At 34.5% G+C, this 24,440-nt stretch overlaps 2 protein-coding genes across 2 annotated transcripts in view; one reads left to right on the top strand and one right to left on the bottom strand.

Annotated features, from left to right (window-relative positions):
• Positions 1-14,371: 14,371 nt before the first annotated feature.
• dlx2b (distal-less homeobox 2b) lies at positions 14,372-16,346 on the top strand. The gene is given in 3 exon segments (NM_131297.3): positions 14,372-14,810; positions 14,939-15,123; positions 15,247-16,346. Coding segments are annotated over 3 exon segments (831 nt in total). The 5' UTR covers positions 14,372-14,491; the 3' UTR covers positions 15,574-16,346.
• A 3,601-nt stretch (positions 16,347-19,947) lies between these two features.
• Positions 19,948-24,440, bottom strand: part of metap1d (methionyl aminopeptidase type 1D (mitochondrial)) — a 29,042-nt gene continuing 24,549 nt past the window's right edge. The window contains 1 exon segment of the mRNA NM_001024392.1: positions 19,948-20,109. Within this exon segment, the coding sequence (NP_001019563.1) occupies positions 20,031-20,109 (79 nt within the window). The 3' untranslated portion in view covers positions 19,948-20,030.

The raw sequence follows: 24,440 nt of genomic DNA, 5'->3' as shown, positions 1-24,440 counted from the left end.
TGTTATTGCAGTTACCTCTGTACTCATTTTACCTCCTTTCATCAAGGAATTAGTAGGTTTTATAGTGAGAAGGTCGTTTTTAATCTTTCCTTCTCCCTAAAGAAATAAGAACGTGAAGTCTGCTGGAGGATGATCTTTTTCTTGTGACTATAACAGCTTTCATCCATGAATAGACACCAGGGTATGTCATTTAACTTGTAGTGACATGACTGTAAATGTTAGCCTAAAATACTTAACTGTTGTTGCAATGCATGTTTTATTACCTAAAACTACATAAAACTGAAGTCAATGTAGGACAGCTAATTAACTCAAGTCAAATAAAGTCACCTTTGTTTTAGCATCTTGGTAGCGTAATAAAGGGAACATTTACAGAATCATATACAGTATGAGGCAAATCAAACAGTGTGAGTATTTAGAAATGTTAAATGTTGATTTTGTTTCATTTTTATAACATCATTTATGATTTAAAAAGAAGTTCAAGTTCTGTTGAACAAGTTCTGCTGCTGAATATTAGATTTACTGGTCCCACTTTATATTAAGTGATCTTAACTACTTGGTACTTACAGCAAAAACTTAAGTACAATGTATTTATTGTGTACACGTATGCTGCTGTTGAGATGCGGTATGGGTAAGGATTTTTGCTAATTGTTATTTTATTTCAGTAATGTTTTCAGTGACTGTTGTTAGTTTTAATTGGTTGTACATTTTCATATATTGTGTTTTTATTTTTATTTTATTTTTGACCAATACTTTTAGTACTTATTTTAATTAGGGACCATCAAAATAAAGTGTTACTTAGTTTTGTGGGCTAGAATTTAAGCTGGCTAGAATTTAAGCTGATCTACTGAATTAAGATATGCAAACAAAAGTTTATTATTGCCGTTGTTTGAGTGTATGCGAGTTATGCAGGGCTTCAGTACATAGAACATCTGCAAGAGCTTTTGTGCAAATGTGTAATATTTATTACCCAGAGGAGATACACTTATGTACTAGTCCAGATTTTCCTCTACTTTTCTTTGTCTGTCTGTTTTTCACAGTCAGATACATGTTCTGGGAAGTGTGTGAATAGAATTAGGCAAGCATGTATTCTCCTTTACCACACTTCAAAACACTTTAAACAGTAGTCAACCAAAAACAGCCACTACATCTGACTTAAGATCGCAACTGATTCATAACTGCAGTTTGGTGGCAGCTGTTTAACTTGAACAAGTTAAGTTGACGCTAGTATTATCAAATATGTAAATTAGCAAGCATTGAGTATGACAAACAATTAGTTTGATTTATTTATTTTTTTTTTTGTATATATATTTTTAAGGTTATCAAGTATGCTCCAAAATAATAACACAATTTGAATTTCGAAGATAAACATTTAAAATGCACAACCTTGTTTCTGCCACATTGATCACCCATTTTGATTACATTGATCCCATCAGATTTTGTGTTCATTCAAATGCTTAAATCTGGAATGTACACTATAACTTTGAAGATGACACCATACACAAAATAGGATATAAATGCAAAAATACCTGTAGAAAACTTCTGAATTTCTTCGGGATTGCAAGTAAGTTACATGCAAGTGAGTTTGATCATGGATGGAACTGAATTCTGCAGCAAAGAGGCAACGCTTTCCAAACAGGATATATCACCCTGCAAAGAGTGCGCTGGAGTAAAAACAATCATGGCCGCCATATTTAAATGGCTTTCCAAAAGGAAATGCTCAAAAAACTTTGGGCCCATCGATGTCCTTTGCACATGGCAGTTGTTTGGTGTTGCACACTGCTTTCTATGCAGAAGAGCTCATCCCTTTGCCCAAATCCCTGCAAAGTTGTCACTCGGGAGGGTAATAGGGCAGAAAACTAGGACATTCGCAAACTTCCCTATAAGCACTTCTCTTCGGGGGAATCCCTGCCACCATTTTAAAGTGTGTTCCACTTTGTCAAATGAACAGGGGATGTTTACATGGATATACCTTTGAACCCTCGATTTTGACCCAGGGAACGAGTCTGCTTCATTGCTTCATTTGCTCTCCTTTAACCCTCAATTGAGTTTACTTCTTATGTTGAACACAAATGAAGATATAACCTACTAAAGAGTGTTGGAAAAAAGTCACTGACTTCCATATTTTTTGTTCCTACTACAGATGCCAATGTCTTTTTTTCTACAATCTTTAGAATATCTTGTTTTGTGTAGAAATTCATGGAAATTGCAGAACCTCTTGAGTGTAAGTAGTTGTACTAGTGATAGTGAGTTGTACTCTCTTTAGTAGTAGTAGTAAGCTCTTTAAGTAAGATGTACCATTTTAATTTGTGTTGCACATAATGTTTGCATTTTCAACATTCCTCTTCAAGTGTATGTGAGCCTGCAAGTGTAAAAAAAAATGTTTGAGTAAAAATGTTTATAAACATCCTTCAGAAAAGCTGATAGAGTACAACAGGCTTTCCAGATTGCGGAGACCTTCATAATAAGCATTCACAAATGTGCTGCTATTTTGTGCTATTTTATATATTAAAAAATATATGTTTTTCTTTTCTTTTATGTGAAAAAAATCATTAGAATATTAAGTAAAGGTCATGTTCCATGAAGATGTTTTGTAAATTTCCTTCTGTAAATACATCAAAACTATGTGCATTACTGTTGACTTCATTTAACCTTTTAAAATGCATTTTCTCTGTATTTATTTATTTATTTTTAACCATCAGATTCTATGTACCCTAATAGCCAAATATTTGTATTTTTTTAAACAAACAATACATAAATCATGAAAACTGGTTTATTCTACTTTTAGGTGATGAATAAATCTCAAGTTGTGGTCCAGGGTGACATGTTTTTGTGTCAGTGAAAAATGTTAACACTTTGAGAGGTAAACTATCCCTTTAATTTTAATCACAGACCAGCAAAGGACATAAAACACAAAAGTTGTCCGAATACATGCAATTAAAGAGGTGAGGAATATAGAAATCTATTTAGTAAAAGTGTAAAAAAAACAAAAAAAAAAACTTTAATTTATTTGGCAATATTTTATAATGCTGCTAAATATTTATATGGAAGTGTATTAGTATTCTATGTTTAATTACATTTATTAAAGTTACTTTTTCATTTAACATACACTGAAATGTCCTGTCAAATTTCCCCATTTTTAAAATTCTAAATAATAACAGTAATCTTACTAAATCCTAAACTTGTGAAAGTTTGAGATTTTGAAGGTTTTATGGCCACAGTAAAAGCTTGCCCAATCATCACACGTGTCTGTGTGCCTCACCCAGCCCCACCTCATGTTCACCTCGCCCTCCCTTGATTCCTCCCAGCCCTGCAGCTCTGTTTTTCACAAGCTCCTGCAGGTCCTCCTGTTTTCAGACTGCTTTTCAGCTGCTGACGGCAGTTCAGCGAAAATACTCAACATTTTACGCAATCAACCTACAGTATGATTGTAACTTTGGCAGTTTCCCAGTCATTTTCCAAAATGTTTGTACAGACTGTCCCAAAACAAAATGTACACACAGAATTTTGAAACAATTGTGTGCTAATAGTTTTCATATAGTTCTTATAAATCAACAGCATAAATGTGTTGGTGTAGCCAAAAGTAGGCATTTACTCAACATACACAATAATTTAAAACACAACAGTTTGGTTGGTCTAAATCAAATGATCCAAATTTTCTAATTGTTTGGGTGAATTAAAACTAAGACTACCACTATTATTCATTTAAAAAATGTTCATAAATACGTACAAAAATTATCATAAATAAAAAATAAAAAAAGCTTCTAAAGCAAAACTCACTATTTGAGCACAATATTAAACATGTTTTATGTATAAACCAAAAACATGAATCCTAATTTTACTTAATTTGACAAAATAAATGTAAACTATGTGAATGTATCATAAATTATCTTTAAAGTGCACCTATGATGAAAATCAACTTTTGTAGACAACATCGTGTGTAGGTTTAGTGTGTCCACTGTCATATTCGGGTGATGTAAACCCAACAAGTCTCTTTTATTTAATTTTCTGATGTTAAAATGGGACCAAAATTCCAGTGATTTTGTGGTCCACCACAATGTGACAAAGGAGTGTGACTTTCCCCGCCCACCGAATTAATTGACAGGCACCATGTTTCCATAATGACATGTATAAGAACATATTTTTTTGCAAATAAACTGGAATTAAAGTATTTGTTCCAACTCTCTGTTTTTTTTTTTTTGTTTGTTTTTTTCATTTTTTAAGTCTAAAATGTTTAATACAGCATGTTTGTAATAAAGATAGTAAAATTAGACAGTAAAGCTATGTAATTCTTAACCGCTATAATCACCACGGCCGCATGGTGTCAGTAAACGCTAATATATGTGTGTGTACTGCAAACGACATTAGTGTGTGGCTCATCTCAGAAAGGTTTGAATAAACTCCACTACAAATAGATCAAATAAACTCACTTGGTATTTTTGACTATTGAGCTGTGTTTCAGCTTCATCCGAGTCTGTCTCTATTAGTGTGCTGTTTTTCTGACTTATGCAATAATGAAAAGCAGACCAGTGTTCCCAATTGTTTTCAATAAAAAGGCGCTAAAGCTCTGCATGAAAAGTGTCGCTAGATTACGTCCTGTCAATTTGCACATTACTGATGTCATCACATCAAACCGGGTTTGTTAACAGCATATGGTTAAGGAACAACTCTGATTTAGAATTAGAAATAATTTTTTATCCACATGGTTTAACAGAAATATATTTAGGATTCTCTCAATTTTTGAGAAGTCTGGCAAGTTCTTTTCTTATGAACAATTTATTCATTCAATCATTTTCTTGTCGGCTTAGTCCCCGTTTTATATATATCTATCTTATATATATCTATTATTTATATATCTGGGGTCACCACAGCGGAATGAACCGCCAATTTGTCCAGCAAGTTTTTACGCAGCGGACGCCCTTCCAGCTGCAACCCATCTCTAGGAAACATCCACACATACACATACACACACACACACACACACACACACACTCATACACTACGGACAATTTAGCCTACCCAATTCACCTGTACCGCATGTCTTTGGACTGTGGGGGAAACTGGAGTACCCGGAGGAAACCCACACGAATGCAGGGAGAACATGCAAACTCCACACAGAAACGCCAACGGAGACGAGGATCGAACCAGCGAACAATTTATGACTCATTATAATTTTCCATTACCTTTTAAAGAATGGGTGCTGGGCAAAAAATTTTTCATATTTTGTTTTGGAATAGCTTATATCTCCATATACGTAATTACATTGCTTCTTCCAGACCCTTTCAACTATATTATTTGTTACTATAAAGGTAAAACTGATATATCAGAGAACTACACTATAAACTTTTTTAGTTTGTATGGAAAATATTTTATTCACAAACACAAATTCTTGTATTCGCAGCCTCCTTTTTTACATTTTTAAATTAAAATTAATGTATTTATTAAATCTCTTAGACTGATTAAAAACAAGAAAAGTGATAGATTCTTGGATTATTATGATAATTATTTTGGAAATATCATGGATACATAAGTCATTTCCACTTGCTGTATTTGTGTTTTTTAAATATATATATCTGTTTAAAAAAATCTCTTTCTCTCTCTCTTTTTTTTTTTTTTTACAGTTTTATGTTTGTTTATAATATTATTTAACCTGATCTGTTAAGTTATTATCATTGTTACTATCATTGTCCTTTTTTTGTAAGATTAGAATTTGTATGTTTGTTATTGAAATCAATCAAAAGATTCTTTTAAAAACAGCCTATGCTTAATAAAGGTGTATTTATATTTGCAGTACGCTTTATGTAAATTTAACAAAATTTATTGCTGTTTGAATACAGCATATCAGTATAGATGTGAAGTAAATTAGCAGTAATCTCTCAGACGTAATAATAAATTCAAACAAGTTTATCACTGAAATATCTGTCATTGTAAACAAGAAAAGAATAAACAGTCACATAAAACTGTTACATTTAAAACTGGAGAAGCAGATCGGTTTGACAAGGGAAATATCTCACTAAATCATTTGCCGTTGGTACGCAGAGGGGTGATCTGCTCTCAGGCTGCAGGTGGGAGAGACTGCTGTATGAGGACTGGGCCGCAAGTAAGTGCTCTGAGGCGAGGGAGGGGCCAACGGCATCATCCGCAGTTCATTGATAAGAGTAGGAACGGTACAGTACGGACACATGAGAGTCTATAAAAATCTCCAAATTTGTCGCTAGGAGGTCTGAAAAGTCTTTAAATACAGTGAGTCACTAATGCCCCATTTTCATGGTGCTTCAGCGTCAACGCTTGACAGAGGGCACGTTTAAAGTTGGGGCTGACGCGATTGTCATTGCAGCGTCAGCCAATCAAATTAGTCAGCAATAGGTCACTGTCTGTGCTGGTGTATTTGCATACAGCAATCTGATTGGCTGACGCTTCTATCGGCACTTGAAAAGTTGAGCAAGTCCCAACTTCTGCAGCAAGCAACGACTTTGAAGCGACGCCGACAGATCTACAATGTAGATTTTCAATGCCTGACGTCACCCATTCAAAATGGATGGGAAGCGTTGAAGCAGACGCCCCGTGTGAATGGGGTGGGGCGTAAGTTGGCAACACTGAAGCAGACTGAAGCAGACACACGTGGAAGTGGTGGGTGGGGAGAAGCAGCTCATTTGCATTTAAAGCCACAGGCTACAAAAACAGCTATAATGTATTCAGACAGCAAAATGGACAGATTCTGGAGGCTACTATAATCTGAATTATCCAAAAACATATCTTACATATTGTAAAAATAGGTGCTCTTTAAAACTAAACTTTTATTCTTTACATTTGTGTGGTTTATTCATTCATTCATTCATTCATTCATTCATTTTCTTTTCGGTTTAGTCCCTTTATTAATCTGGGATCTTCACAGCAGAATGAACCGCCAACTTATCCAGCATATGTTTTAGGCAGCTGATGCTCTTCTTCCAGCCTGCAACCCATCACTGGGAAACACCCATACCCTCCCATTCACACACATACACTACAGGAATTTAGCTTAACCAATTCACTTATAGCACATGTGTTTGGACTGTGAGGCTAGAAAAAGCAACTTTCTTGCACCGTACCAGGCTTGTGTGGTTTTAGTGCATGATTATTTGATTTTTATTACTAAGAGGTTTGAGCAATTAATGTTAGCTGTACAAACACTAAACTTTGCTCTGGACATGTTCTGTTAACTTTACTAAAGAAGAAAAACAAACCAAAACTAAATATATAAAAAACAAAATAGAAATGTGTTCACAAAACAAAAACGAAACTAACAAAACTATTAATCAAAGTTAAGTAAAGCTAAATTGGAATTTACAGTAAACTTAAAAACAGTATCACAATTAAAAATGAAAAACTAGTGTGACCATTGTCCAAAAAAAAAAAAAAAACACCCTTTTTCCAGCTCTAATCTTAAAAATGGTCTGATACGACGATTTATATCAACATCAAACGGATCTTTCCTGCACACTGATGGAATCCATCAAGAGGGGACAGAGAGGAAACTTCTTGAACACTGAAATTCTATTCCACTGAGAACATGAGAAGAGCAGATCAGTCAACTTCATCTGGAAGTGATATTCACAAAAGCACAACTGACAGGTGTGCAGGTCCCATCATGGAAAAGGGGGATTCATGGGGGGCTGGGTGGCGTGTTGGAATCTTACCCTCAGAAGCAGACACTGATTATGTTCATTTGTCTGCTTTCTTGTTTTTGCTTCATGCCACTCTATCATAAACCCTGCGGCACAACACATTGCCTTCTTACTTTCTTCAAAGATATGAGAAAGCAATCTTCCTTTGCTAGCAAAATCCAAAATCCCCCTCTGGGCCAGCAAGTGTTTTATGTACTGCATGTTTGATGTTTAGTTATCTAGTGGAATGACCTCTCTACTAGGTTCTTGCTAATAGATATTATTGAAGCAATACAACATCTATTAGCAAGAACCTAATAGAGATTAATTTATAAAAAATATTTCATATTATATTAAATATTTAATTATTTACTATATAAAAAATTAGTGTGTGCGTGTTAAAAGGCGTTTGATGTAGTCTTTGTATTTATTTATTATCTGTATTTATGAAATCATATATATTTAATATCATATGATGTGATTTCAGGGTTTATGCAGGTTTTTGATGTAAAATGTACAATTTTAAGACTTGTTCTAAGAAAATGTAATGAATAATTATTTAAATTGGCCAAAAGTCGTGTTCTACATGAGAATTTTTTGCTATGACTATTCAGATTTATAGTTTTCCAATAAATAATTTTAAAGCATTATTTTTCTCAAAATATGGCAAGCCATTTTTGACTTAAACTACATATTTTTATTGATATGGCAGGCCCTTTTTTACATCCCTTTCACACTTATTAAGCATTATAGACAAATTACGGGTGTGTAAACATTCAGGATGTGTGCGCAGCAAGGTTGCAAAAAAAAAACCAGGAGTGCTAGTATTTACAGCGAGAGAATGACATCCGATGCAGTACAGCGTTTGTTGTTGCATAGGGATAATTTATATTGAATACATATGACATATATTATTAATGATTAATGCAAAATTAATGTTAAGGTCAGTGGCGTTCATATGGCAGATCATTTGAGATAGCACTTCCCAATGGATATTGGATAAGATAAAATGGCCAAGCATCCAGCCCGAAATATACAACTACCTTATTGAAACTCTGGGACCTGGGTATTAGCTAGTTTGACTCATGCTAGCAAATGGGAGCTACATGTTATTAATGATTATCTAAGATGTTTCCCAGTGATGGGTTGCAGCTGGAAGGGCATCCGCTGTGTAAAACATATGCTGAATAAATTACTGGTTCATTTCACTGTGGTGACCCCAGAATAATAAAGGGACTAAGCCGAATGAGTTATGCCAATATTTCATCAAAGGTGACTGATAACACACCTCAGGACACCTAGGGTTTATCAACAACATTAAAATGATATTCTGAGAATTCTCCAATCGACAGATAAACTAATTTGTAGATCAAGTTTTTCATCAAAGCAAATAATGATTAACCTTTTAGCCTACCTTACAAAATAATTCACTTGCACTACACCATCTATGTTTTTTTTAAGAAGAATCCTCAAACAATCCTTGTATGCAACCTGCAGCTTATGGAGACTCTTTTTTTATTATACCACAGAGGGGCTGTGTATAAATAACTGCAATAAGTTCTAAAGATGTTTACCTTAAACTGCTCTGAACCCAAATAAAACTTTCTCTACAGCATATTTGCTTGAGCATATAATGTTCGTTGTTCCCTCTACATATCATTATCATCTCTCATATCTTCAGTAATGAAATGCCTTAAATATTTTACAGTTTTACTAACATTTAAAACTTGCCCTGACAAATATAAAATCTGGAAAAATCATTTCTCTATGTTCTTTGGTTCTACACATCTTGTAAACACGTTTTTGAATTATGTTGCACATCACATCTCTGTCCATAATCTATACAAATATTAATCAGCTGCTTAAAAAACAACACTACTTGGGGAAAAGATAACCAAATCATCAGCATCCATGTAATGATTTATTATAGCATCAATAAGCACACAGCCAGTCCTACAATAACTTAATTTCTCAGACAACTCATTCATCTAAACATTAAAAAGAGCAGGTGAAATTAAACCTCCTTGTCGTGTTCCATTACATACTTCAAATGTATCAGATACAGAATTGCCCCACTTCATAGGCATACTTTGATTAGTATCAAAAGTAAGCTAAACAGTAAGCTAAAATCTGGAAGTGAACACATTATGTCAGTGTGTTCTTAAATGAGCAGACAATGAGTTGTGTTAGCAACATTTTATTCTTTAAAATTACAAAATTCTTGTTTTAGCGATTTCTCAAGAATTTTAAAATAAACATTATTTAGGATACAAAATGACATGATTGTAAACCAAATTATGCAGGTTTAACAAGAAATATCTGCCAACTGGCTCCAAAACAAAATCAACAGTTTAAAAGGGTTAACTCATTAACATATATGTGCTCTTATTTTTAGTAAACTCAATTGATTTTACGTTACCCTACAGAGACAAACGCTGCGGACCATGTTTATTTGTGTATTTGTTTGTTCTTCATGACATACATACCCTGCAGCACACATTTCCTTCTTGCTTTCTTCAAAGTAAGTATTTTTTTCTTGCCGCAGCATATCTAGGATCCTCCTGTAGGCCAGAACACCGGAAATCAGGATTATGAAACTGCAAATAAATGAATGGATGTTGGTCATTTCTCAGTACAAAATACAAAGCACACAGGAAGTTAACAGTCTTGGGGCAAAAATGAATCAGGACGATGACTAAGAAACTGCACAAACCAAAATTTAACTTGAGTCATTTTGATCTGGAGAAAGCTGATGTGCCACATTATTGTAATATATGATGTGTTGGGCATTGTAATATTCCACATTTTTTGTCTTACTATAAATGATTATTGGTGAATTGATTTTATGGGAAAGTAGCTTGCATCAAACAAAGTTCAATAAAAATTAACATATGATTACAGTAAATATATACACAATTAGCTAAAAAATAAACGAATAGAACCATTTTAAAATAAGAACAAGTTTAACTACACACAATGTAAAATTATTTTCTTGTGATGTTCTTTTTTTAGGTGGATGTTATTTTAGACTTATTGCTGGTTTGATCTGTAAAGAACCTTACTATGTTACTATGTGCATGCAGTTTGTTTGGTTTTTACTGAGGTGATCGCTATATTGGGATTCTTGTTAGATATTATGTTATATATTTTATAATTGTATAAGTTATTATTGCATAGTCAATGAATCAGTTATGTTTTTTGACTAAAGCAGTGTGTAATTGATTTATTAGGATATGTAAATGGAAATTTTATAGAGTGATTTCATGAAACCATTTAATATGTATATAAAATGTCCCTAAAGAACCTTTCAGTCAACCGTTCTTAAAAGAAACATCCCTCCCACCTGCGTGAAGAACATTTTGGCAGTCTAAATTTTAAATGAATATTAAAGGTTCTTCATTTCACCACCAAGAACGTTTATTTTGAGAGTATAAATTAAGAAACAGCGCCATCTTGTTAAAATTGTAGATAATCATTTCACCTACTTGGGATTAATCATCCCCAAACATTTTAAGGATATTTATAGATTACATTTTCTAGAGGCTATTAACAAATTAAAATTATCTATCGAGAAGTGGAGGATTCTTCCATTATCATTAATAGGCCGAATTAATGCCATCAAGATGGTTATTTTGCCTCGTTTTCTTTATCTTTTTCAGAATTTACCCATATTTCTCCCAAAATCCTTTTTTAAATTGTTAGATTCTGTGATTTTTACTTTCATTTGGGGATATAGGGCACACAGAATTTTGAAACCTCATTTGCAAAAGTCTAGGGAAGTGGGAGGGCTAGCAATGCCCACATTCCGTCAATACTATTGGGCAGCTAACATGAGGGCTATGATGTTTTGGCATGAGTGTGATCAAGTTGCTTCCGATCAGTCAGATATATGTCCTAAGTGGTTACAGTTTGAGGCTTGTTCAGTTGGTAACAGTTCTTTGGCTGCAATTTTGTGGTCGAAAGCTCTATTATTGAAAAAAGTTCAATGTAAGAATATTATTGTTCTTAACTCTATTAAAATTTTAAATTAAGTGAAAATGGCATTAAAGATCGAGCATCCCTCTGTTTATTTACCTATCTGCAAAAATCATGATTTTGTGCCTGGACAACTTGATAAGATCTTTACTTTTTGGAGTAACAAAGGACTGCGTTCAGTAAAAGATTTTTATGTAGATAACAAACTGGCCACATTTGAATACTTATATAAAACTTTTGGACTCTCACAATCACACTTTTTTCGTTATTTACAGGTGCGTCATTTTATCAAACACAATTTTCCACAGTGCGAGGAAGTCTCTCTTGACCATGATTTGTACAAGCTTTTGAGGCAGTGCCCAATGGAGAAACATTTAGTGACCAAATTTATAGATCTGTTTTTTTTTCTCACGTCTCGGTCTCTACTGCACATCTTAAAGATTCTTGGGAGAGGGAATTAAGAATTGACATTTCACCCTCTAGGAGGGATTGAGTCGTTTTCATTCTTGCTCTGTAAATGTAAGGCTACAGCTCATTCAATTTAAAGTGATGCATAGATTGCACTATTCAAAAGCCAAACTTAATAAGCTGTATCCTTCTGTCTCTCCTCTGTGTGATAAATGCAAAGGCGCAGTCGGGACCTATGGTCATATATTTTGGTCCTGTCCAGAAGTATCTGAATTTTGAAAAAAAGTATCTTCGGACTTTACTCCCAAGCTTTTGAAATGGACATAAAAATTGCTGTAGAAATAGCATTGTTTGGATGGTCAGACCAGGCTCTAACTTGGCCTAAACATCAACAACTTTCCTTTATGTTTGGCATGGTGTTGGCCAAGAGAGTGGTTCTGATGGAGTGGAAATCCACAACACCTCCAAATTTTTTTAAATGGTTAGCTGAAATGATTTCTGCCCTCAAGTTGGAAAGGATACGCTTCTCTAGATTTGGCAAAAAAAAGTTGTATGACAAAACATGGGGCCCCTTCCTTAGATGTATAGGTTATTAATGTTTCTGTAATTTTTTTTTCTGGTAATAATTTTTTTCTTCTCTCCACTTCCTTTTTACATGTTATTCTATTTTGTTTCTTATTACATCAGTCTGGCTAAAATTTCTTTATTGTTTTGTGATGGTGCTGTAAAATTGCTGTTATGTTTGCTTGTGTTTTGGTGCATGTTCTAGTTAGTATAAGGTAATAACACTGAGACAAGCTTGTTAACATATATACATGATGTACATTATTTGGTGTTATGTTTTTACAAAAGCTTCTATAAATAAATATTTAAAAAAATGAAACAGCGCCATCTTGTGTGTACTTATGTAGTTCGCAGATGCAATACCTAAGTTGTAAAATAAATTTTATATTTAGGCTACATTGTAAAACACATAGGACCAAACTGCATTTATTACAATGCAAATAAAAAGGGCTGTCTGTTTTTTGCCTATGTGTGTTTGTCATTGCATTCGTTTACAATCTTAGTCACTGAACCACCACATTTTTTTCTTATGACTTTTGGATTCTCATAGTTTCTTGGTGGCGAAATATGGGCCATTAAAATACATTAATAAATGAAGTAGTTAATTCAAGTTAATAAATAAAGATGTCTACATTTTGTTTTTGTTTTATTTACATATAACAAAAAAAATACATAGCAATGAACAAAAGAGGGCGCAAGAGCTCCTTTGAGGGCTCAGCATACCTGAGGGAAGCGCAATTTAAAAGAAAAGCAGAACACTCTTTTGAATATTGGTTTATTATTTGTAATTTTGTGTAGATACATACACTGGATTTAGCCGACATTTCAGCCCACAAACTACAAACTCTGTATTGTAACCTACACACTGTGCATTATCAGTTAAATTGCTTCTTTATATGCTATTCTTATCCTAATATGTTTCATTTATTTAATATTTAGTATACTATAAAATAACAAAAAACTATTTTAAATCGCATCACAGCTGGGGATTATGGCTTGCAAAGCTGAAGGCCACAAAGTTTGTTGAGTTGACAGAATACTTAAATTGCTACTTCTCGTGACTGAGGTAGTTTTCTATGTAGGTCTATGGACGAGGCGTTTGGCGCGACAGAGCATCACATAGGGCTGGTTCCGCGCTTTATCCCTGGTGTTTACCGGGCAATAATTGCTGTTTTGCGCACCTGTGGGTGTGAGGAGACTGGCGCCGTCTGTGATTAGTCAGTGGAATGCAGACTGCTTCCGTAAAATACACTGACAACATTTCAACGATAGATGGCATTCCAGCTGCTTCTGCTTCACCTAGAGAGATACTTTAATCAAGACATTAATTTATCCTTCAATATTTGATATGCGCACTCCTCATTCAAAGGTTATTGTTGCCAATAAACACACAAACAAAACAAATTCGGATTATTTAATTCAGTTTCTACATAAAAAAATCTGAACACATATAGCCTAAAAAAGATAAATGTCTTGGACACAAACAAAAGGTCTGTGTTGTATCTGAAAATAAAATGTTTAGCTTAAATTTTAAATTAATTTAGCAAACCAATTACATTTTAAGCTCTTTATGGAGAAAAGGCATGTTAAGTCCAGCTGTAGGATGTTTTGTTATTTCTACTTGTCAGATGTCTTCCTTCAGCTGGCAGAGCTTCTTAGCATTGCCTGTGAACCGATTGGTTCGCTTTACCACATGACGCCCAGTATATGGCCCGCCTGTAGCATCTCCAAGGCAGAGACCGCCGCGGAGCTCAAACCCTCCATCAACTATGGATATGTGACTCAAGGCAAAACAAACTACCTCTAGAAGTTGTGTGATTTTGAATCAACTATTAACTGTTAGGAAGTACAGCAATATATTTTAGAAGTGATCACGTTGAGTAGTCTCTTCTTCCTGCGAAATGACCGCTGTTCTGGATAGCCTTGGCTCGGATATGCATACAAACCATATTACCTCGAGCAGCTTCAGCACCGTTCACAAGTCACAGGATTCTCCAACACTGCCGGTGTCAACGGTGACCGACAGCAGCTTCTTCAGCAGTTCACAGACAGGTCACTGTGCAGGGACAGCGTACGCACAACTGGCATCATATTCCTATCATCCTGGCACGGTGGGTAATGTTCATTACAGCCCCAAAGCGTACGATTTAGGCTATGCTTCCTCCTATGGCGCTTATGGAACGTATGGAGCCAGCTCTTCACCCACACCAACTGAACCGGGTAAGACCATCTCTCAGCCATTGTACAACTTCGTTTTCTTTTACCCTTATTGAAGATTTACCAAATGTTAAGAAAAGTCAGTTTGAATTCTTATAGTTTACAATGGTTTTTGTGGTTCATTTTCAAAGAAAAAGAAGAGAGTGAACCGGAGGTGCGCATGGTGAATGGAAAGCCAAAAAAAGTACGGAAACCGCGAACCATCTACTCCAGTTTTCAGCTGGCGGCTCTCCAGCGCAGATTCCAGAAGACCCAGTACCTCGCGCTTCCAGAGCGCGCCGAACTGGCGGCGTCTTTGGGGCTCACGCAGACCCAGGTAAAACGCGGCACTTTTTGACAACATGTTTAGACTTTAGTTCTGCATTGCTGTTTTTTAGTTCTTCTAGAACTGCATCCCATGTTTAACATACATTTGCGCGTCGTTTTTGGATATCAACAGGTGAAGATATGGTTCCAGAACAGACGCTCAAAATTCAAAAAGTTGTGGAAAAATGGCGAGATTCCTGCAGACCAGCAGGTTGCTTCCGGTGACTCTCCTTCCAGCTCTCCACCGCCACAAGCAGGTTGGGATTTCCCACCGAACCCAACACAGAACGACGGGGACACAGTTTCAGAGCAGCCCACTGGGCCGCCAAACACCACTGCCCCATCGTTCTTAACAAACTATTCCTGGTACTCATCTACAAATGCGGTTACACATCTACAACCCAGTACCTTAATACAACCTCATCACAGCTCTGCAATGAGTACAGGGACCATATTCTAACAGAGGACTAAAATGGCCGAATACACCTGTTGTAGGAGGATATGATAGGCCTATTGTCACTGGACTTGTATTTTAGGAGAACATTAACTTCAAAATCTATTTTCAGGCTGGGTTTGTTAAAGATGATTGCCGTGGAATTCTTTGGCGCGACTAATGCGCTCGAGCAACGCACATTAAATTATTTTTCTATTTATTTATTTGTTTTAGTCCAGTTGAAAATGGTAATCAGATACTTTTAATTCACATTCCAAGTACAAACGGGTAGCCTTTTTGAGTGTTGTACAGAAATGATTAGGTTTAGTAATAAATCTATTAAAATGCTTGCAATCTGCAGTAATAATTAAATGTGCGTTTTACTCAGTTAAGGTTTCATTATTTGGTTGTCATTTAAAGTATTTTATATTGCCATATGTTTGTGCTGTAAAGCAAATCTAGATCTTACTGGATCATAAAAGTCCCATAAAGGATCCTTTTAAGCTGACATCAACGATTTTTTAATAAACACTTGAAATTATCCTTCGATAATATTAGATGGATACTCAGTAACATATGGACTAATTTAGATTTTTTTTTTTTATTCAGTCCGCATTAACGGTGTAGAATCTCTGTAGAATACACATGCAGATTCTCTTTGTTCATATCTTCCTCTAATTCCTACAATGCATAAAGTATATATTTTTTATCTTTAGAGATTATGCAACAACTCTACTCCTTTTTATCCCTTTGTAAATTGTCTTGGTGAAGAGGTACTATCCTGTACCTCTCGGTATGAGGGGGAACGCCTGGCATTCGGACGCGTCTTGGCATGCGCAGAAGGAGATGCGAGGGCGTTCCGCGTGCGGCGAGGGCTCTTCCCACTCCAGACTCTCTGGAGTCAGCTCGCTCCTCTTCCAGACGTTTTATGAACGCCACTCAACCAGAGAAAAAATACATAAAACCGCCTCAAGCAGACCGCCCTGGAAACATTCTCCTCAAGCCCTCGCTTCCAGCTCCAGCACAGCCTTGAGTTATTCTTGTACGGGGACACACAGTTCTCATAGCTTGCCTCACGTCTTTACATGGTCAACTTCAATATTTTTGAAACTAAAATAGATACTGGATAGGTGGAAAACCCGGATTACTATAGGAGCAAAGCATACAAGCACTTGCTCAAGTGTACATTACTTTCCACTAATATGACTCTGCCTGGTTTGCATTCTGCAGCATTATATGTAATATGTCCACGTCGCCTTTTATCATATATGGAAATTGACATTAGTTAATTGTTATTAGCCTATTAGTATTATTAATTTGTATATCACAAAACGCAGAATGCATATTTTACAATTAGGCCCTCAAATCGTCTAAATATAATTGTTTTCATGAACCACTATTAGTCTAATTTCTAAAATAAACCAACACAACATAGCTAAAATATTTACTTGCATTTAAAGTTAAATAAAAAAAATGAAATACAGAGGAAGAAATCAAATAGCTTGAACGAACAAACAAACATCATAACATTATCACTTGTGTTCTCGAAGTTTACCCACGAAGTTATTTATAAAGAATAGCGTTTTCAGGCGCTGTTGTTACTAATTGTTTATCTTACATGATTTGTTTCTGTTGAGGTTCATTTGAGCTTCCGCGGTTTTTCTAAATAAGGACTTCGTGGTTTGATGCCGGATCCTTTGATTCCTATTGAAAAAGACGTCTATTTTTAATCTGATTTTGGGTACCATCTCATTCTCGAACGCAGCAGGTATCTGTGGTGGCGTATGTAGGGTACGGCAAAGGCTACTATGATTATAAGCACATTTGAACTGTTTTGCTTAACTCCTTATGTCAACACTCACAGCTGGGAGTAATTGAAATGCCAGGGCTTATTTGCAACCACACCACTATGAGTCCAAATGACTGCTTCCGTTTGGATTCAAAGCTACATCTGCATGAAAGAGAGGGTCTCTGTAATATTTCTCGAAACGAAACATTTTGCGGTTTTGTTTCTAGTGCATCAATCAGTTTTGTTAAAGCTGCTGCAAGTTTTCGCGCTGGGTGGGTTGTCACTATGGACAAATTTGATTTGCAACACTTTGTTCGATCTCATTCATCTCTTTTCTATATAGATATGTATTCAGTGCAGCAGAAATGAGTACACCCTTTTAGAAAATGAATATTTTTATCAAATTTTAGTGAAAATAGACAATATATTTCGGTGCATGTAAACAAAACAGTTTTACTAAACCGTTTGAAATAAGTTTGGTCACTTAACATCTTTAGGTATAAAATAATATTATGTTTAAATTTTACGAGTTACATTGCAACCAAAAACTCTAATATTGTAAAAAAAATTATTATTTATTATTTCATTGATTTTTTTCATATTTACAAGAATTATGATTTAATATTTGCTCCAACATATTAATTTAGGTCTACAAATTTTTGGACTGTTGGTAGATTAGTTCCAGTTTTGGCTTTGGTAATGATTAATCCAATGTATATACACATACATTATTGTAAACTATCCAATATTTTTTTTTATTACAAGAGATATGTGAGGGGTGTACTCAATAATGTAATATATGCGAATTATAATCTATTTATATAATTGCGATTTAATGGGATTAAAATATTTATATTTTTTCTATAAGATATTTATATATTTAGACGACTAATATATTACAAGATTAAGAATAGGCTAAAGAAAGAACTGCAGGATCTTGGGCTATAGAATCAGCATTTCACAGTCAACATGTGCAGACACAAATGAAAATAAAAACAAAAGACAAGATAAGGTGTAATTAAAAATATTATGGAAATAACTAAACGAAAAATATTCGAATTGCGAATGTAACTTTACTTAAGGACATATTGATCGCAAGAACATCCTTCATGACAGAATAAACAACACCTGCAAACGGTTCAGCATAGGCTGCACGCTGTATCTACATAAGAAAAACGCCAATTGATTCTCCGCCTATTACTTTTTTCTTTTGTCCGACTGAAAAGATTCCCTCAGCGCCAGAAATTGCTCGTAATTGCGGCAGACAGAGGAAAATGCGCGAGGATGCACAAAACCAAATGGCTGCAATTATGATTCGATTCAATGAGCACAGCTTAGAAAGACAGGCACCATGCGGTCAGAAATTGTGATAAAAATCGCATAAACTAGACCATCTAAAGATATACAGATAAAAGTATAATAATAATAATAATATTATTATTATTATTATTATTACTGCGACCTGGTACTGTGCATCATCTTTACAATTTAATGGCTTTTCAAATATTCGCTTTACTATTTTTTCTCCATTTGCCATGTAAATGAAAATTAAGGCATACGTAGCCTAATTCATATGGGTAATCATTAATCCATAATTAATTATGTCGTGTAATAAACTCGTCTCTCTTTTCTTTGTCCGTCTTGAAAAAAAAAACATCACTGTTATATTAATAAAATAATTTTTTGGACACAAAAGGCTATATTTGACCATGACTAATCACTTATCTTTTAAATGTATCTTTTTAGAGAAACTGCAAGTTATATATATATATATATATATATATATATATATATATATATATATATATATATATATATATATATATATATATATTTATATATATATATATATAACCCTTGCGGACGGTTTAGAAAAACAGAAGGAAAGTTTCCAGATGGCACTTCAGCCTCTGAAGCAACGGATTAACTAGTAAGGGTCACAATGTAATTAACTTTAATTGTACACATCATAGAGGCACGGTCTTATTAAACAGATGCAGAATGGAAGTCGACTATTCGAGCACGTCAGTGCACTTTCTAGCTCATTTCACTCAGAATAAATTTAGTCATTCAAGTGTGGTTTTTGTAGAAGTAAAATATTTGTAAAATAGTTTAAACTACCACATACACCCTATTGACTAAGACGCTGTTATTGTTATAGCAGGACAAATTTCAAACTCCGTCAAATGTCAGACAGCATAAACAGTTTACAAATGATGTCGTGTAGCAAGATATGATTACAGGGTATTCTTAATACGCTACACATGGTTCATACTGCAACCCATGGCCCATAAATATAATCACCTCTGGAGAGATACAGAGCTAACTACATTACTTCGGAGTAATATGATGTATGGAGAAACCCCGACATAATAATAAGACATAATGACATTTCATTCCCTGTGTGTTCATGCTTAAGTCGGAGATGATATCATAAAGCAAGAGTTTGTAACAGTAAAGAGATATTGAAACTCATTAGGCTACAAAATAACACGCATTAAATAATTAGAACTCCATTAATTCGAAATGTAAAAACCCAGTGTCGTGCAGCTGTTTCAAAAAGAAATTTGATTAAGACAGGTAAAAAAAAAAAATACGATTAAAAATTGGAGAAAAGTTTAGAAAATTTTATTTAAATAGCAAATTCTAAACAACAGATCCATCTCACACGTCACAAGATGTCCCGTCATTCCTGTCAATCTTCCTCAGGTAGCTTAGTCAGAATCTCTACACCATCGCTAGTGATGACAACCGTGTGTTCAAACTGTGCCGACCTGAGGATCAATAAGAACACACACACACACACACACACGCACGCACACACACACAAACAAACAGCCATTCAGTGATTTTCAAGCCTACATCTGAAATTGTGATGTAAAAATACACTTTACAAAATGCTGGGTTCTACACAATTTCTTCATGTTGACCCAACACAAATCTATTACGTTAACTAAATCGTTTATTTATTTATTTATTTATTTATTTTTACAAATTTAAAGCGAGTGAACATAAAACAATTAAGTTATGGCCCGAAAAACTCAAAAATTTAGTTGCCTTTTTAAATTAGCAAAAGTTATTCATTTGAGTGTATGTATATATATATATATATATATATATATATATATATATATATATATATACATACACATACACACAGTATTATACTGTGTGTGTGTGTGTGTGTGTGTGTGTGTGTGTGACTATCTATAATGAACAATATATCAACAGACTTGACAAGCAATATTACAAACATTTTTTTTTCTCCATTAAAAGTAAAAAAGCAAGTGACTTGTGTTTGGAAAGCATTTAATTAAACTGAGGATGTTTCCAATCAGATACTAAAGTAAAAATGTCAACTGTAACATAATTGACCTTGACAAACATCCTATTCACAAAATCATCCTAATTATAATTCATTCTATTCTGCTATACCCATAAATACTATACACTAGATTATTTTTATTCAGTCTAGTTATGTCCCAATTTGTGTTATGTTTATGGGTATCACAGCTCATGACCGCTCAGCAAAGTGGCAAGCATTTTTCATGTTTTTGGATGCACCGTGCAAATGCCTATAAATGAGTAAAGATGTTTTCATTGACCTTCATCTTTGAAGAAAAAAAGTGAAAAGATGGGATTCTGTCTAGTGTAAGGGTGAGTGATTCTACATTTGTATGTATGGTGTCCAAAGCATATTTTTTTGCAGCTTTGTTCAAGTGTTTTTGTTTATTTAAAAATGTTTAAAAAAAACTGTCAGTCATGAAACACAGGTCATAAAAACATAATATTCTCTCCCAAAAAGTGTCTTATAAGGATGAAAACCATTATTTCTTGTTGTCCAATTTAGTCAGTATGTCTTAATACTGTGTAATCAATTCCTATATTTATAAAATGACCAATTTTCCTCGTGCAACATTAATAATAATAAAAAAAATTATTAAAGTACATTCCTATAAATCTTGCATCAATTTTGTTCCTTTACATTTAAACTAATGGAATTATCCCCATACAAGTATGATGATTACAGTAAATTATGTATATCTAAAGCACTGAAATCTTTGTGCTCTCTCTCTAAAAATATTTAGATATAAAATGTTCTTACACCAAGCATTATATTGTATAACATACAAATATATCTATGCAATATCAAAATGAAGATAGAATTTGCCAGTGATTATTGGGTTGTTTAATAGTCTTGTCATCATGATGTCGTTAGTGACATGTATTCTTAGCATTTATGCTAGCAAGTAAAGTTTGTGGTCAAACTCTGTAAGAGTTTAAGATTAACAAGAATTAGAGTAACATGTATGAACAATAATGTTGAGATTATGTGACAGAATTAACAATCAATACTAAAGAGGAGATTTTTTCCCATTACCTTTTCATTAAAAGTAAAAAAAAAAAAAAAAAAAAAAAGAAGGGACTTGTATTTAGAGAGATTGGGTTTTGAGATTGGATACATTTCCAATAAGATACTTGAGTAATGTAAACAGTTTCTAACATAATAGATAAGCAATAGAAATGGTGTTGACAACCAATATTATATAGAGGTAAAAAGTTGGTTTGGATAAGGTCAAGGTCAACTTTATTTATATAGCACCTTAAAACAACACGAATGTTGACCAAATTGCTTTACAAACATGGCAAAATTAATAAACAATTAGAGAGACAGGACAATATATGCTGCAATAAAATTTAAAACTAAAAATAAATAGATAAACTAATTTGTATGGTCAATGAGTCTAAAAAAATATCAATAGGATAAAGAAGAGATGAGTTTGACTGATTTTTAAATAACATTATGTATATAAAGCTCTATTTTCTAAAGGTAATGTGTCCCAAAGTTTTGAAGCATAGATTGAGAAGACTCTGTCTCCTTTTGTTTTCAAGCGGGAATAGGAGATATGCAGAGCTAGTGTTTCTTCCCATAACAATAAACTTCCAGTGAATGGTTAATGTGACATTTTCAATTTTATGCAGTGCCTTTCACAGCATCGATGTTGTAATGTAATTAAAATACAATCAGATAAACAGACTTAAGCATTTATTTAGTTGTTGAAACATAAACTGAGATGAAAAGGCGTTTCCATGCACCCGCCTGTCAGGACCAGCAGGCAAGCGCAGAAACACTGGAAATAAATTGGAAATACTGGAGTAAAATAAATGTAAATATTTTTAAGACATGAATCAGAAATTTTAATGCAGTGCTTCTTGTACATTCTGAGACCCATTTTAAATAGGCACTGAAGATCTTTAATTTTTAAAGAAAACAAACCTTAAACGCGCTGATTTTGTAATGGCATACAGTTTACCAAAAGCGTTTGAGCCAGGTTACTGACAAATTAAAAGTCCTGCATGATATAATATGCATAATATACCCTATTAGCGTAAGCTAAGCAGAAGATCTAAGGGATCTTGGGGGAGAATACAAACGTAAAAGTGCAGATATATAGGCCAGGGCAAGTCCAGAGCTAAAGTCAAAACTTTAAAATCAATTCTTTGTTTCACAAGAAGCCAGTGAAGAGAGGCCTGGATGGGAGAAATATGTTCTCTTTTTTGTCCCAGTCAAAAAACAGGCTGCTGCATTACACTTAATCAATAAAATCATTTAAATCAATAAAAAGTTTCCAATGAGATACTGAAGTAGAAATGTCAACAGCATGTATTTAATGAGCAATATGGTAAATAGAACTGACAAAAATATTATAAAGATGTTATTGTTTTTTTTTTAAGGTTACAAAGAAAGTGACTTGTGTTTTTGAAAGCACTGAATCATTTAAACTGAACATGATTCAAATAATATAAAGTACAGACCAAAAGTTTGGACACACCTTGTTATTCAAAGCGTTTTCTTTATTTTCATGAAAATTGTAGATTCACACTGAAGGCATCAAAACTATAAATTAACACACATGGAATTATATACATAATAAAAAAGTGTGAAACAACTGAAAATGTCATATTCTAGGTTCTTCAAAGTAGCCACATTTTGCTTTGATTACTGCTTTGCACTCTCTTGGCATACTCTTGATGAGCTTCAAGAGGTAGTCACTTGAAATGGTCTTCCAACAGTCTTGAAGGAGTTCCCAGAGATGCTTAGCACTTGTTTGGCCCTTTTGATAAATAAATTATGGTCCAATTAAACTCAAACCGGATGGAATAGCATGCCCCTGCAAGATGCTGTGGTAACCATGTTGGTTCAGTATGCCTTCAATTTAGAATAAATCCCCAACAGTGTCACCAGCAAAGCACCCCAACAACCATCACACCTCCTCCTCCATGCTTCACGATGGGAACCAGGCATGTAGAATCAATCTGTTCACCTTTTTTGCGTCACACAAAGACACAGTGGATGGAACCAAAGATCTCAAATTTGGACTCATCAGACCAAAGCACAGATTTTCACTGGTCTAATGTCCATTCCTTCTGTTCTTTAGCCCAAACAAGACTCTTCTGCTTGTTGCCTGTCCATAGCAGGGGTTTCTTAGCAGATATTCTACCATGAAGGCTTGACTCACACAGTCTCCTCTAAACAGTTGTTCTAGAGATGTGTCTGCTGCTAGAACTCTGTGTGGCATTAACCTGGTCTCTAATCTGAGCTGCTGTTAACCTGCGATTTCTGAGGCTGGTGACTCGGATGAACTTACCCTCCGCAGCATAGGTGACTCTTGGTCTTCCTTTCCAGGGGAAGTCCACATGTGAGGCAGGTTCTTTGTAGCACTTGATGGTTTTTGTGACTTTTTTGTGAAGTTTTCCCAATCTTTCAGACTGACTGACCCTCATTTCTTAACGTAATGCCAATTGCTTTTGCCACTTGCTTTTCTTAACTTTTTTGTTTTTTGCTGCTTTTTTCTTGTCATAATGCAAATTAACAGTCTATTCAGTCTGCCTATAATCAGCTGTATATCCACCTGACTTCTGCACAACACAATTGATGGTCCCAACCCCATTTATAAGGCAAGAAATTCCACTTATTAAACCTGACAGGGCACACCTGTGAAGTAAAGACCATTTCAGGTGACTACCACTTGAAGCTCATCAAGAGAATGCCAAGAGTGTGCAAAGCATTAATCAAAGCAAAAGGTGGCTACTTTGAAGAACC

Source organism: Danio rerio, chromosome 1 (assembly GCF_052040795.2).
Source record: "Danio rerio strain M-AB ecotype USA chromosome 1, GRCz13ab, whole genome shotgun sequence".
Lineage (NCBI taxonomy): Eukaryota > Metazoa > Chordata > Actinopteri > Cypriniformes > Danionidae > Danio > Danio rerio.
This window is presented reverse-complemented; position numbering and strand designations above follow the sequence as displayed.